Source organism: Patagioenas fasciata, chromosome 17 (genome assembly GCF_037038585.1).
Source record: "Patagioenas fasciata isolate bPatFas1 chromosome 17, bPatFas1.hap1, whole genome shotgun sequence".
NCBI lineage: Eukaryota > Metazoa > Chordata > Aves > Columbiformes > Columbidae > Patagioenas > Patagioenas fasciata.
Window position 1 is genome coordinate 4,673,123 of NC_092536.1, and position 15,227 is coordinate 4,688,349.

Here is a 15,227-nt window from a genome sequence, read left to right on the forward strand (position 1 = left end):
CCTGCCTTCACAACTAGTTTTCCTGACTTGCCTTCACTACTTTCCTCAAAATCTAATTAACATAAAGAAAGACCTTAGAGAAAAAATGTCTTTATTATTAACCAGGTTTTTTGCACTGGATTATGTGCCTATTGGCCCAGACTGCTAAATAACATCTACACAATGTTTCTTTTATGTTTCAAGAATTGAAAATAACTGTACAAGGTTAAAGTACAAAAGTACACAAGACAGTGGACACGAAATATTCATGTATGAGCATTTCCCATCTGCTGCGTGGTTTGAAAAGTAGAACTTTAACTAAAAAATACTGTCCTTCTATAGTTCTCTCAAGTTTAATGGAAGTGGGTATAACCTGATTACAACACTAACACCAGTATCACTGATCTGATATTTACAAAAAAATTGTATTTTTCAATAAATTAAAGTCAATGCAACACCCATGCAAGCTAGAATGCTAGCTTTTTGGTGAACAAGGACCCAACATTTGAACAAGAACCTTCCATAGTCCCAAACTTTAAAACTGCCTCTTTTTTTTTTACTTTTTTCAAACTGCATCCATTCCTCGCATTGAAGATGTAAACCCCAATCCCATTCCTCTTTGCGTATGAGTCTGTGATCTCGCCATTTCATACTGTGCATCTAGATTTCTGAAAACCTCTTCCTGTTGTTTCAGCGTTTTGTAACTCTCTTCATCAACTGAACTACATCCAGCTTCATCTTCACTCTAGAAACCAAACAGAATGAAACAAACGTTAGCTGTGTAGGAAGCGGTGTTTTCATATACTGCAGGTGTCACAAGTGTCACAATTTTTCATTATTGTTTTCAAAAGCTAGTAAGAATTCAAGCATTTGCTTTTATTGGACCATTATTCTAGTGCAGCTTTCCTCCTACTGTCACAAACCACACAGTTCCTTTGCTAACTCATTCAAATAAATGTCTCCAATTAACTCATCTATACAAACAATACTACTTAGAGTAGGAATACTGGTCACAGTTCCCACTGATGTTACAGATCATTACAGTTGCCTTGTTAAACAGAAACATAATGAAATTCTAGAATTTGGATTGAATTCAGATTTACATAGTGCTTCTGAACTTTAATCAGAAATACTTAAAGTTTGTCACTACAACAGGCAGTACCAGGTGAACATCTTTACTGGTACAGGTACACTTTAAAATAAAAAAAAAGAAATTACTGTCCTACAAGTAATAATACACTTAATTACACATTCAGAACTCTTTACCTTAATGCCCATCAGCTTTCTGAATTTGACATTTTGGTCCTTGTTTCCAAAATTTAATTTTTCCCATATTTCTGCAGACTGTGATTTATCCTGTCAAGTTTAAAAAAAAAAAAGATGTATCACTTTTTTACATAATTTTCCATTATTATCACAATACAGTAGCAAGCAAAAAAGCAATATTAAAAACAGAGTGGTCAATTATAGTTTTTAATAGCTTAGTCATCACTTTTCAGTAAAAAGAGGTCATCTATATTTGATACTCAGTTGCAAGCTGTAGGCAAACTGACAAAAGTAGAATTAAGATCGAGCTACACCTCTTGAGCTTTATGACATTAGGGGGTTTCCTAGGCCTAGTTATCTCAGTCCTTTGCCTCCTGAAGTTTTGGGCTGCTGCTAATAGGGAAACTTTGTAACAGATATGAAAGCAATTTTACTAGAAATAACATTGATAAGTATCCTTAAACTGTCTTGAGTGCAAGATGTTTCCAAACAAGTTCTATGAAAATGAGAAAAGACATTACCCCTTCCTTTTTGCCTTGCCAAAGCATCTTCCGCTTTTTCTCTTGCTCAGCAAATTTCATTGGATTCACAGCTGCTGGGTTGTAATAGCTCGGGACAGCTATTCCAGTCTCTGCGAGTGCTTTTGCTTGCAGTGCTGCCATCTGAGCTGCCATTGCTATCTGAGGAGTTACTTGTGTTCCCGATGCCAGCAGAGCAGCAACGTTAATAACAGAACCTCCAGTGGCTGCAGCTGCTGAAGAAGAAAGGTAATTTTCTATCAGATTTTACTGGGCAAAAACAAACAAGAAACAAACAAAAGAAGCCTCAAACACTTCCCTTCATCAGAAATAAGTTGAAAGTGTCCAAATAATAAATGCACAATAAAATACATGTTGTTCGTAAATTAAGAAACATGTCTCCAATATTTTTGGGAAACCAGAACTGAAAGTGAAACTAACGTACCTCATGCATCTAAATATGCCTGAGCTAGTAACAGATTTCAAACTCTTGCTTAATGATGCATAAAGGAAGGGTCCAATGACTACCACAAAATCATCTACCAGCCTAACATACAACATTTTTGTTGTATACCCGGTAAGTGACAAGAAATCGTGATTGTTTTTATCGGGGTTTTATGTCTAGTTTGGTTGGGTTTGTGTTGGATTTGTTTTTTCAAATGAGTTCTAGTTATGGTTCTTATACATGGACCAAGTTAACAATTATACAGACAACCTGCACATCTGTTGGACAGGACTGTAACACTCGGCACAGGAGTCTCCACTACATTCCACTCACACTACTGTTTAGGAATGAATGTAACACACATGCACTACCTGCAGCCATTTCCTGTTGCTTCTGTTTTTCAACCATTTCCTTCTCTCTCTGTTCTTGTAGTTTCTTTGCTCTTTCCAGTCTAGAAGTAAGCACGTGAGAATAAAAATATTTAGACATGCAAAATGAACAGCAGCAGCAGCTTACTTATGTCACATATCATTAAAATAGTAACAATTTCTGACCTTCTGGCTAATGCTTCCTGTGCATCCATAGCTGTATTTCGTCCCCGAAAAGGTGGTGGACTTGGACTCCGGCTATGACTCCTGCTGAACCTTCGGGGCTTTTCAATTCTTTTCTTTCGCTCTCTGCAACCAAATTTAACAGAGTTGCTAAAACAATGAAGGTACATATCTACCTTAACATTTAATTAAGTTATCTGATCATAACTCCAAAACAGAGCTTAATGATTAATTTTGAGAGGTCTCAAGAACAGCTTTCACAGAGATTGTACTAAAACGAGTCACACTTGCCTTGTTACAAGATAGAGCTAAAACTGAAGATTTCCAACTGCAAATATAACAGAATATGTAATTCTGGGTATTCATTTACCCTCTTATACTTGATGTTTAGAATAAATAGATCTGGCTTTAGAGATTTTCACTCTAAAACCTGACAAGGAAAAACACTGTGTAACTTTTGGTAAAGTCAATAGCAAGAGAACTCTACAATGGTTCAAGTTACAAGAATGCTTTAAAAACCACAAAAGACCTCACAGCACTATAATTATGTAAAAAAAGGAGCATTTTTAACAGGTCCAATTAAAAAACTGGAACAGTCCTCAGGGAAATTATTATTTCTCTCCCCTCTGTATAGTCTTCACTACATGTGCTTTGGACAACTGTTTGAGGATGGCTAAATGGGAGAGCTGGTTTAAACACATGCCGTTTGTCTTGGGTTTGCTCTTGGAAAGGACACTACTGTACAGAGAAGTATGAAGCATGCATTATCTGGAGCCTGATAATCTGAAAAGAACCCAGTAAAAATATGTTTTTAAGCAAAATACCAAAATATTCTGCTCAATTCTCCTTTAGTAACTTTCGCCCCACCTCCTCCCAAATAGAAGTCGTTCTTATGACATATACATCAAGTCCCACCTAAGCAACAGCTGCTCAAAATACACATATCAAGTGCTAATAGCAGTGTCTCTGTCAGGATCATTAATATCTACATTTCAGAAGATAAGGGTTTATGCCTGTTTAAGCCTCTGACACTGATGTTTTAAACAAAAACGTCACAGATACTGGAAGTGTCCAAGAAAGCTTAAATGACAGGAGATATCACTCACGGTTTCCCCAGATTTGCCATAAACAGTAAGTTGTGATGTACAAAAATATTTCTGCAATTTTATACTTAAATGTTACTATCAACCATTTGAGATAATAGCTAACTTGACAACAGCCACTCTAAATGGCATTCAGATATTCTGTTTCTTCTGTTTGCAACTTGGGCAGCATCTACAAACATCACAAAACACAGACTGAAGTTATAAAAAGAGATCCTTGTTTACATGACAAATCTGGTAGAATACAAAGGAGGCGAGACTTATCTTTTCATAGAAGATGACAAGATGCAGATTCAGGCACTGGGAAGTGACAGATCTGCATTCCTGAGATAGGATGTAATGCATGTTTCAAAGATACCTTCATTTTTCCCGTGCTGACTATTGTAGTTTGGTCTTGTCTTTGGTCTGATGCTTTATTGCACTGGTAAACATCAAGGAAATAAATATTTGAGCTTTTGTATTTAAGTATTTCCATTTGAAACAAGCAGATGGTGTCATGTTTTCCACCCAGCATTTCATCAGAGCAATGCTACAAAAGAACTGCCAGGAGGGTCTACATGCCCACAGAATGAAAAGGTTAGTCTAAACACTAGTGAGCACAGATCACTTGAAAACATGAGCTTGAGATTATGCAAAGAACCCTCAAGAGAAGGCCCAGTTTTACTATTTACAAATGCTTCTGTCATAGCCTGCTAACTGTAACACACCAAATATTGCATGTCATGAATAAGGGGGATCATTCCACAGTTCAGTTTTAATAGGGTAGGTTTCCACATCCTGTTTATCTGGATTGTGAAGTTTTCCTTGAGGCTTGCCCCATAACTTGAACCCAGAACTTGATGAAGCATCCTAGCTACTGCTCAAAAATACTTATGCCTCACTTATTTTCCTTCTCTAGGATCTGTGAGACAATAACAGTACTCACAAGAAACGGATTCTTGCAGTATATCCATCACTATCCAACAAGCCATGTCTCCAGTTGAAGAAATTCCTAAACTATGACTATTCCTTACTTTTTCTTCCCACATTTGCTGTTCTGTTTCAGGCTATATTATTCAATATATTCATCAATGATTTGGACGAGGGAATAGAGTGTACTATCAGTAAGTTTGCTGATGACACCAAGCTGGGAGGAGTGGCTGACACGCCAGAGGCTGTGCTGCCATCCAGAGACCTGGACAGGCTGGAGAGTTGAGTGGGGAAAAATTGAATGAAATATAACAAAGGTAAGTGTAGAGTCCTGCATCTGGGCAGGAACAACCCCAGGTTCCAGTATAAGTTGGGGAATGACCTATTAGAGAGCAGCATAGGTGAAAAGGACCTGGGGAACTTGGTGTACAGCAGGATGAGCATGAGCCAGCACTGGGCCCTTGTGGCCAGGAAGGCCAATGGCATCCTGGGGTGTATTAGAAGGGGGGTGGTTAGTAGGTCGAGAGAGGTTCTCCTGCCCCTCTACTCTGCCCTGGTGAGACCACACCTGGAATATTGTGTCCAGTTCTGGGCCCCTCAGTTCCAGAAGGACAGGGAACTGCTGGAGAGAATCCAGCGCAGGGCAGCAAAGATGATCAAGGGAGTGGAGCATCTCCCGTGTGAGGAAAGGCTGAGGGAGCTGGGGCTCTATAGCTTAGAGAAGAGGAGACTGAGGGGTGACTTCATTAATGTTTACAGATATATAAAGTGAGAGCGTCAGGAGGATGGAGCCAGGCTCTTCTTTGTGACAACCAATGATAGGACAAGGGGTAATGGGTTCAAACTGGAACACAAAAGGTTCCACTTAAATTTGAGAAGAAACTTTTTCTCAGTAAGGGTGACAGAACACTGGCCCAGGCTGTCCAGGGAGGTTGTGGAGTCTCCTTCTCTGCAGACATTCAAAACCCGCCCGGACGCCTTCCTGTGTAACCTCATCTGGGTGTTCCTGCTCTGGCAGGGGGAGTGGACTAGATGATCTTTCGAGGTCCCTTCCAATCCCTAACACTCTGTGATTCTGTAATTTGAATTCGCCTGCAGAAACAAAAAACTCTTTGCGATGTGAAGTTTTCACAGAAGTGTTCAAAGTGACTTTCAGTAAGTGCACATCATCTATAATAAATGGAAATAATGGGGAACTTAAGCCTTATATATCATGCTGAAGGTGGTTTAAATAACCATTAAATGCAAGTAACATGTACACCAATTGAAAACCCAGCTCTACTCACCCCAGCTGAAAGTTTGGTAGAAAGTGCACGCCAAAATAAAATGTGACACAAACACTGTAATTCAACTACTTCTTCAGTAAGATAAGTCTTCTTAACAGCTTCACAAGTGGTGATGGAGCATTACGCAAGTGTGCTAGATTCTTAAGTCTCCAACGATCCATTGTAATGTTGAGTAGTCATAACCAACTTCTACATCCTTTAAATATGCAATTTGAAATACTCTAGAGAAAACACTACTAAATGAACTGGAACACTGTCAACACTTTCTTGGGAGCACTGAAGGGACACCAATTTGTATCCAAACTACTTGTTTTACTTTAAACAAGCAGTAAGGAAAAAACAGAACTGTAGCAGTCATTATATTTCAGCTTACTCATTCAGAAAATCCTACAGGGTTTAAGAACGCAAAGGTGATACATACAAATAGGCTCACAACTCTGCATAGAGATACTGAATGATTAATCAGTATCGGAAAACATTAACTTCTACACAGTGAAGAAAACCTCAATTCTAGCATATTCCAGGTGAGGCACGGATTTCATCTCTGTCAAACAGACCCAGAATAAGCCAGTACATGTCTAGCTAGTGTTTCAATCTGTGCTTCAAGAATTTAAGGAAGAAACGAAAGCACCCAAGACAGCGAGAAAAATTAACATGATAAATATTCTCACATTTAACCTGACAAAAAGGAGCTGGTAATCACTAACACAGAATAGTACACTCAGAGCAGAAACATCCCATCCGATGCAAAATCTCCATTAGCACTACACTAACTGCTAGCTCACAGACGACAATTTAAGTAAAGTCTGTGGAGCTGATCAGGTTTAGCTTCTGATCAGTGTTATCTGCTCTTACAGCCAGTGCTTTCCAGTTAAACTTCCCTTTTACAATATATAAACAGAGAGGTAAATACAGTACTATTCTTAAACTAGTCTTTTGCCCACCACACTACTTTCATATTAAGCACACGAAATGGCTAGTTTTATCTTATTCTTTAGTTTTTTGCACTTAGCTATCATTTACATATCCTATTAAAACCAGTAAATTCAGTTGTGGTACAAGAAACCAAAAAGAACTTGAACTGTGGTCATGACTACTACCCAATACTTAACCCACTGTATCGGTACAGCTGAGAAAACACCAAACACATCTAGTTACACAAACACACATTAACTGGCAAACCCATCATTCTTCTATACAACAGCCCGCCACAGAACGTTCAACCAAGTATCACCAGTAAGTGTATACAAAAGTTAACACTTACCTGCTTCTACTCCTAGTTCTGCTTTTACTTCTACTTCTATGTCTGTGTCTAGATCTTGATCTAGAACGAGATCTTATACGTCGTTTTCTCTCTCTGCTGCGAGATCGGGATTTTTTCCTATCACGACTTCTACTACGATGACGTCTGAAACACACGTCCCAAATTCTTACATATATTCTCATGTTTAAACTCAGCTTCTGCTTAAGGGTTTATATACAGATTTGTCACCACAGGGCAAAGAGCATCAGGCAGGGTGGGGAGACTGTAAACTACACATGAAGAGTTCATGCCTTGAACAGTTTAAGTTGTAAGACTGAGATGAAATGGGAAAGGAACTAAACACTCCCACCAGCCACAACAGACAAATGAGTTACGCAGATTTTATGTAAACAATCATACTCATCAATACAGCTGTTTTGAGTTGTTCATTACAGTGTACATTTCAAAACAAATACACAGCCAAACAAATTTAAGAATCTTGCATCAGATTAAAGGCAACAAAACTCTCCTCCTCCCCATGGTATTCCAACACTTTAGGGAATGGATGCCCAAATTTCACTTTGTGAGTCACACACAGTCCCTCAGCGTATTATTAGCTGAAGCCTGTTCCTTGCCATCATGTCTGCTGTAGATCCCTCAGCTTTGAGCAGAGCTGGCTGAAAAGTTCTGCTGGCAGCAATCTGCTTGTCCCGAGCGATTCTCCTACCAGCAGTGTACCAGGTGGCCTACAGCACAGGGAGGCTTAGACAGCACTGCGTCTGGGCAAGGCCTTGATTTAGGAGGTAAAAAGCCAAACCATTGCTAAAGTGTACTTTCTTTCCTGCCACTGACAACAGGGAACATTCAATACATTCTGTTTACATATTTTCTATACTCTGTATACTAATTATAAATGAGACAGATCACCTACATAAGTAATTTTACGCAGAACCAGTCTGAAAAAAACAAGTAGCAGCAAATCCACTACCTAATGAAAACTGAAGCATGCAATATAAATTGGTGTTTTAGCATTAAATTAGGTCAAGAATGTAATTCAGCTGTACTTCAGAGCCTACACAAATCCCAAACACTGCTTTTGCAAATGCTCTTGGAGAATAATCATGTAAAACAACTCACCTTTCACGAGATCTGGATCTTGAATGACTCCTCCCTCTTGATGATTTTCTCTCTTTACGTTTGTGTCGATCCTCACCATTTTCAGATGAATTTAGACTCTCTCTTCCTTTGTCAGAAGAATGTTCTTTGTCATTGTGGTCTTCAGATTTGTGCTTCTTGGAGGACTTCTCTTTGGATTCATGTCTTCTTGCCTGTTTTAAGAAGAAGTTGGTTCTTTCAGGAAAATAGTGCAACAAAGAGAGTTAGTATGGGTATCAGAAGATAAAAAATGATAAGTTGTGATGCAACATTAGTAACCTTAGGAGTGTGACTCAATCATCAGTGATGGTTGTTTTACCTAATGCCACCAACTACCCAAAGTTGCAAATGCACGCTATAACTTTTTCCCCTTTTCCCTCCTCCCCACTGCCTAAAAGATTTCTAAAGCATCCATCAGGTATCTTTACAGTGTTTCCATATAAGAGTTCACAACATTGTAACAAAAACAACTGTCATTCTCAGTTACTGTCTCCATTCCAAACACATAATAAGTATCTATCTTTAAGTATCTGATAATTTCTGAATGTGCATATATGCATACATTTGTAATGAATATTCAATATTTGCCTATGGCTACCACATAGAAAGTTACTGAAATCCATACATAGTTGCAGACATATACTATTTTGTTTGTTTTTAGAACTAAAACAATCTCCTATCCATCACTAGATAATTAATTTTTAGACCACAACTCTTCTGCCAGTAAATACCAAGAGTTTTCAAAAAGCAAAGTAATAAGCAACATAGTTGACATCCCATTTTTAGTATTTAAAACTAACATGCATCACTCTGAGACCTCCCACAGTAGCTTTAAATTACATATATGCTGCTTGCTACACTGCAATTTCTTCCTGCAGTGCCTCTTAAAAAAGATTCCTTTTTATAGCCACAACGCCAAAAATACTTAGCAAGGTCAGGTCTGATTTTTGCCAGTGTTTTCCTTAGAGACTAAGTCATGACATCAACACCTTTTCTTAGTATATCCAGTTTATTTTGAAATCTTTCTAGCACAAAAGCATAGCTCACTTAAGTCTCATTTCTAAATAATGTTTTGTTTCAATTTAAGCATGATACATTCATTTTAGAGTAAACCCCAATTCTTCAGGTTTGTTTTTTTTCCTTACATAAATCTGTTAACCACTCATAAAACCTTTCCTACAATCATAACTCTCTCAAAAGAAACAAGTCTGGAGAAGATGCTACAACTGGCTTACTCAAGCCTTTCTAACTCCTTATTAACATATATCAATTTCTAAATATATTTAATTATAGTTCTTCAAGAATACAATAATATTTTTCCTGCTTTTACAGTATATTATTAACTCCTTGAATAATCAGTTGTTACATAAAAACACATCTGAAGTTTGTGATGTTACCTGTATATTAACTTTAAGTATGTATTTACGTAAGTAGTTGTTCTGGTAGACAAAAATAATTACTGATACGCAGTATTTAGGCTACAGACGAAGAGCTTAATCTTGCAAATGAATGAAAACAGTAAATCTACTGTGAGACATTATTCCTTATCTGCTCACTCCGTGAAACTTAGGAACTGTTAAATGAATTGTGTAAGATTAGATGCAACAGCATGGCAAAACACTGGACATAATTTTAAGCAAGGACCTTTATTTTCAATATTAACAGATCTATATATATTTTTAACCACGTCTTCCAGGCACACACTTAGTAATAAACCACCATGATATCCCATAACGGATTTAAGATATTTTTAAGGGAAATATGAGTTTGAATGACTAATAGTTACCTTATCATGAAGTAGGCTTATAATTTTGCTATCTGAGTCTGCAGCGTCTTCAGTTCAGTCTCTTCGCGCATTAGCACGCTGAGTATGATTTATTATAGAAATGTTATCATGTGAGCTAAACAATATATTCAATTTCACAAAAACTCTCCTAGATTATTTTTCTTTTCCTGCTTTTTTATTTTTTTCCTCCTCATTTTTTAAACAGAGCTTCCATTGGCATGAGGGAAGTAGAAGTTCCTGATCTGGGTCAAAATTTAAAAAGTCCCTCATCTGACCCAGCCTGCTATTGCCCCACATGGCTTAAGGGTTTTTTGTGACGATTTTGATGTCCCTGGGTTGCTCATAACCGGCTTGCACACCAGAGAAAAGATTACATTTTTAAGTTATTATTCATGCTGTCTCTTCTCACTTTCCTGTATACACACACGCATTTATCTAAAAAAAAAAGAGACAGCCCTCTGAAATTTTTGCTGCTACTGCCATGTTCCCAGCCGACTCAGTTTGTTTGTCAAGCTATGACAGTCTTTACAATTAAAGGACCCAATAAACAGAGCTCAGTCATGTGGGGTATTACTTTTAATATACTTAAGCAATGGGTATGTGTCATTGAAAGTCCTAAACATCAGCCAGGAATAAAACTATTCAAGGCTTTTGGTTAATGGAAGCTCTGTGAAAGTCATCAAGAACACCATTCTACTTCTCCACATGAATTCTTTCTTTTGGCTGTTTCCATGAAAAAAGAAATTAAGTTACTAGTTTCTGAAAGCATTTTTATATAAAACTATTACCTTGTCAACATGATGGCTGCAATCATGCTTCACTATGAAAGGATCTCCATATCCATTTTTAAGCTTAAAGTTTCCAATTTCTTGTACTTACCATAAAGTCATTTATACAGATTTACACATATGCGCATTACTACAAGATACTTTAAGATGTACTGTACAATTACCTAAACGCTACAAAGTGTTAATTACCTCTTTGCTTCTGCTCCGGCTTCTGTGTTTTCTTCCTTCAGTATCTGTAAAATAAAACATTTATTGTTTTTTACCAAGTTAAAGAGAAGAACAGCTGGCTATAATGTTTCTAGTTCTTTTTAGTTATTCCACCCGCTCTAAAGTCAAGATCAGAGACTTAGCAAACAAACAGCACTATCTGAATATCTACTGCAGAAAGTAAACTCTAGATGTTATACCCTGTTCTTTGTTCACATTTCTTTTAGCTCCAACAGTGAAAAACTAGCCCATGTCATATCCCAGTCACATTCTTCAGCCAGGTAATCTTATTTTTACTACAACCATGCAAAAGTATCCCAGTTTAAGCATATCAAATTAAAGACAAAATAGCATGGGTTTCTGTTTGGCCTTGTCCTCCCCACAGCCCCTGAACACTGATACCCTTTTCCTTGGCACTTCTATCACTGAAACAGAAAAGTTTCAAAACAAGACATTTAAGATACAAAACCAAAATTAGTAGCTACTTCCACCCCCACCCCCCCCCCAATTCTAACAAGTTACTAGAGCCAAATCTGTATGTTTCTTCCAAAAAGCTTTAAAGAGATTTCAGTTCTACAAGCACACACCAGAACATTACTAAGCAACTTCGCTTATATGAAGACCATACCTGACTTCCGTCTTCTTTCCCTTGACCGTGAGCGTGATCTTGAATAATGATGCTTTGATGTTCTGGGAGAACTAGAGGCATCTGATTGTTCCTTTTTCTTCTCTCTTTCTGGAGAGGATTTTTCTGGGGCTACTCCATCTCGTTCTGTATCACTACCCTGCACATGGGAACAGAATGTTTAGAAAAGAAAAACTCAGGACTGAAGAACAGGAAAAACTATTTCCTTAGTACTTCCTCTGAAGACAAAACTATTTTCTGTAAAGACAAACTCAAGAGTAGCCGTGAGTAGTCCTAACAGTTCTAAGTCACAGAGGACTTGAACTTGCATGGTCTTCTACCAGCTGCAGTTTTATTTGCAAACGGAACAAGACACATGAGAACTTCTCAAATGACGAGTTAAATACATTATTTTGAGAACAAAGCAGTTAGTTTTTCTTAAACAACAGATGTTATAGACTGTCAGTAATACATTATGTATTAGTTGCAGACTTTGTTCATAGCATGCTGTAAGTAAATCTTTGGATTTATTCTTCAGTAACTACTCTTTAGTCTGCCCAATTTGTTATGAATTTGCAACTGTACAAAGACATATCTATAGGAAAAAAGAGTGAGAGATAAAGCAGCTCTTAATTTCTCTGTTTGTATGGTATACTGATATCTAGTTCAAAACACATCAGTATATGGACATCTGCAGTAGAGCTTGAACTATAGTCTGTGACACATCAGAACATTAGATAAAGAGTAGAAACTGACTACCCTCTTTGCGATCTTTGCCATCACAATCCTTGGCATTCCACATCTATCACCTGCTTATCTACACTTCCCCACCTTCTACTCAGACCCTCCCTTTTCCACCTAAGGCTTCCAAAAGACTCAGTTACAAGAAGTTTTAAAGGAATTTCGGTATTTCTATAAAAATACATTTTGAAGTCACGTGATGTCCTGGTTTCAGTTGGGATAGGGTTGATTTTCTTTCAAGGAGTTGTGTTTTGGATTCAGTATGAGAAGAACACTGATAATACACTGATGTTTTTGCTGTTACTGAGTAGCCAAGGACTTTTCAGCTTTCCATGTTCTACCAGGTGCACAAGAAGCTGGTAGGGAGCAAAGCCAGGACAGCTGACCCAAGCCAGCCAAAGGGGCATTTGACACCATATGGCATCATGCCCAGTACATATTTTTAGGGAAAAAGGAGGAACGAGGGGATGTTCAGAGTTACGGCATTTGTCTTCCCAAGTAACCACTATTTGCGATGGAGCCCTGCTTCCCAGGAGATGGCTGAACAGCTGGCTGATGGGACCAAGTGAATGAATTTCTTGTTTTGCTTTGCTTGCATGTGTAGCTTTTGCTTTACTTATTAAACTGCCTTCACCTCAACCCATGCATTTCCTCGCTATTCTGATTCTCGCCCCCATCCCACCGGGGGAGAGTGAGCAAGCAGCTGAGTGGTGCTTAGTCGCTGATCGAGGTTAAACCACAACACTTGAGAAAGGCACAGAGAATACCAGCTAACAGTCCAAGCGAAACAGGTTTTTAAACATACTACCCAACTGAACTTCAGACTACTGCCACATTTACCAAGGCTACCAGTCTCATTATTTATATGCATTGCTACTCACTAATGCCCTTGTGCATTGCACCTTAGAGAAATCTCTCAGCTCTACAAAAACACAGGAAAAAAAAAGGCTGACAGACTTCAACTAGATGGCTACAGGGTCTTGAACACACCCCTCACTTACTGCTTTAGAGGAACCTCAAAGATAGTGCCTATAACCTAGATGCAAAACTACAAGTCCATAATTCTTCAAACCATTTTACAAAAAAAAAAAATCTATCTTAACAAGCTAAGTTATATAAACCTAAACAGCATCACAAAAAGAAAAAAAAAGGGGGGGGGGATTAATTATTTCCAGAAGTTTTCAGTCCTCTTGTTTCACCACTGACAGGCCAAAGTTTCAAAACAAGAACTTAAAATACCAGATTAAACACCACAAAGTATTTAAAGCCAACTTTGAAGATTTTAATCAGCTAGAATCCGATTTGTTTGGCATTTTCTTTTCTTGCACTCAAAACTACTTAACTTTTGTAAAAAATTAACCACTTCGGGTTTGATAACTATTCATATTGGTTCTTCAACTCAATTAGCGGACAAATACCTTTATATATTACCAGGCCACACGAACACTTTTATACGTTAACAGGCCACAGAGACTTTTAAAAGAGAATAAAATTACACTCTTAGGTCGTGTATGAACATAAAGGGCTGTGATAACTACAGCAGATGCACTTCCTACCGATATTAATAATAAATACACTAGGACAGTAGACCTGTGTCTAAACACAAAGAGAAATAATAGGGCAAGGAAAGCTACAGGAATGTGAACTGAGTACGGCTCAGCCAGCCTGGCTGCTCCCTCAGTCCCCCTGAGAAACGCCTGCTCCTATCACAGCAACACTTCTCTCCCCAGCCACAAAATGACAAGGCCTAAGCCACAAGGCTTCTTCGCTTCTCTCTAAGTCCAGAGAAGTAAACCAGAAACTTCTGGAAACGAGGAGAAAAGTAACGGGTGAAAAGCGGCCACCCCCTCCCCGAGGCCCATCATGGCGCCGACAAGCGAAGGAGCGGCGGGCGCCATTTTGTCTCTCCGCGCACACGGCCGCCCGACCCAGCCCTCCCCGTCTCACACGCTCTTCCCTCCCGCTCCGCGGCAGCCCCCTTCCCAATCCATCTACTCTGCAAAAATCCCGGCGGCGAACGCCACTCACCGCCATAATCAAGCGCCCGGGACGTCGCTTCCCCCACGACAACTCCTCACAAGCGGCTCAACCTCCCTCAGCGGCCGCAACGCTCACAAACCGAGACGACAAACCCCGCCCTCCCTCTCCCTTCAGGCGCCCGGATGTAACCGCGGGGCGGGGGCAGGCGGCTGGACGCGCGGGAGCCGCGGTGCATTCTGGGGGCGCACAGGGATTAGGTGGTATCTTAGCAACGGTGCCGTTCGCGTTTGGAGGTGGTTTGGCCGCGCTGCGATCCGTAGCGTTAGTCGGAACTCCCGCCAATTTGAAAGCCTGAGGCAGCGGCGGGACGGCGGTCGCAGTTTGTCACCGGCCTCCGGGGTCGTGGTGAGGAAATGGGAGGGCGGGTCACGGTCCCTGTGGGCAGGGATGTCCGCTGCTCGGTGTGGGGGGCTCTCTGGCACGGGATTTGCCTCAGCCTCGGGCGCAAAACCTGTCCTGCGTTCGGTCGGGCCCGCCGGGGACATCAGCTGGGAGTCACATTGCTCTTGTGACTTAACTTTGTCTTTTTTAGACATGTAATTTACCTTTAGGAGGCTTATTGTACTACTCTACCTCCTGGGCGCA

The 15,227-nt window shown here is 39.4% G+C and overlaps 2 protein-coding genes across 6 annotated transcripts in view; one reads left to right on the forward strand and one right to left on the reverse strand.

The window, feature by feature from the left end:
* Positions 1-74: 74 nt before the first annotated feature.
* Positions 75-14,766, reverse strand: RSRC2 (arginine and serine rich coiled-coil 2). Of its 3 annotated transcripts, none has more exons than XM_065851332.2 (10): positions 14,631-14,766; positions 11,865-12,021; positions 11,219-11,262; positions 8,438-8,628; positions 7,322-7,465; positions 2,763-2,885; positions 2,580-2,659; positions 1,767-1,996; positions 1,246-1,335; positions 75-724 (listed from the first exon to the last, which is right to left on the reverse strand). In XM_065851332.2, the coding sequence occupies exons 1-10, from the start codon at positions 14,634-14,636 to the stop codon at positions 545-547; spliced, it is 1,245 nt and encodes a 414-aa protein (XP_065707404.1). In that variant the 5' UTR covers positions 14,637-14,766; the 3' UTR covers positions 75-544. The 3 variants fall into 3 exon arrangements, with proteins under 3 accessions (XP_065707404.1, XP_065707403.1, XP_065707405.1); XM_065851331.2 differs by having other exon boundaries at positions 1,767-1,999; XM_065851333.2 differs by lacking the exon at positions 14,631-14,766 and adding an exon at positions 10,242-10,319 and having other exon boundaries at positions 1,767-1,999; positions 8,438-8,650; positions 11,865-11,962.
* Positions 14,767-14,868: 102 nt separating this feature from the next.
* Positions 14,869-15,227, forward strand: part of KNTC1 (kinetochore associated 1) — a 40,233-nt gene continuing 39,874 nt past the window's right edge. For 2 of the 3 annotated variants that reach the window (XM_071815913.1, XM_065851253.2), the window contains exon 1: positions 14,910-14,987. The gene's annotated coding sequence lies outside the window, so the exon portion shown is untranslated. Of the gene's footprint in view, positions 14,988-15,227 lie in introns of all 3 variants that reach the window. The other variant, XM_065851251.2, reaches the window with a different exon arrangement.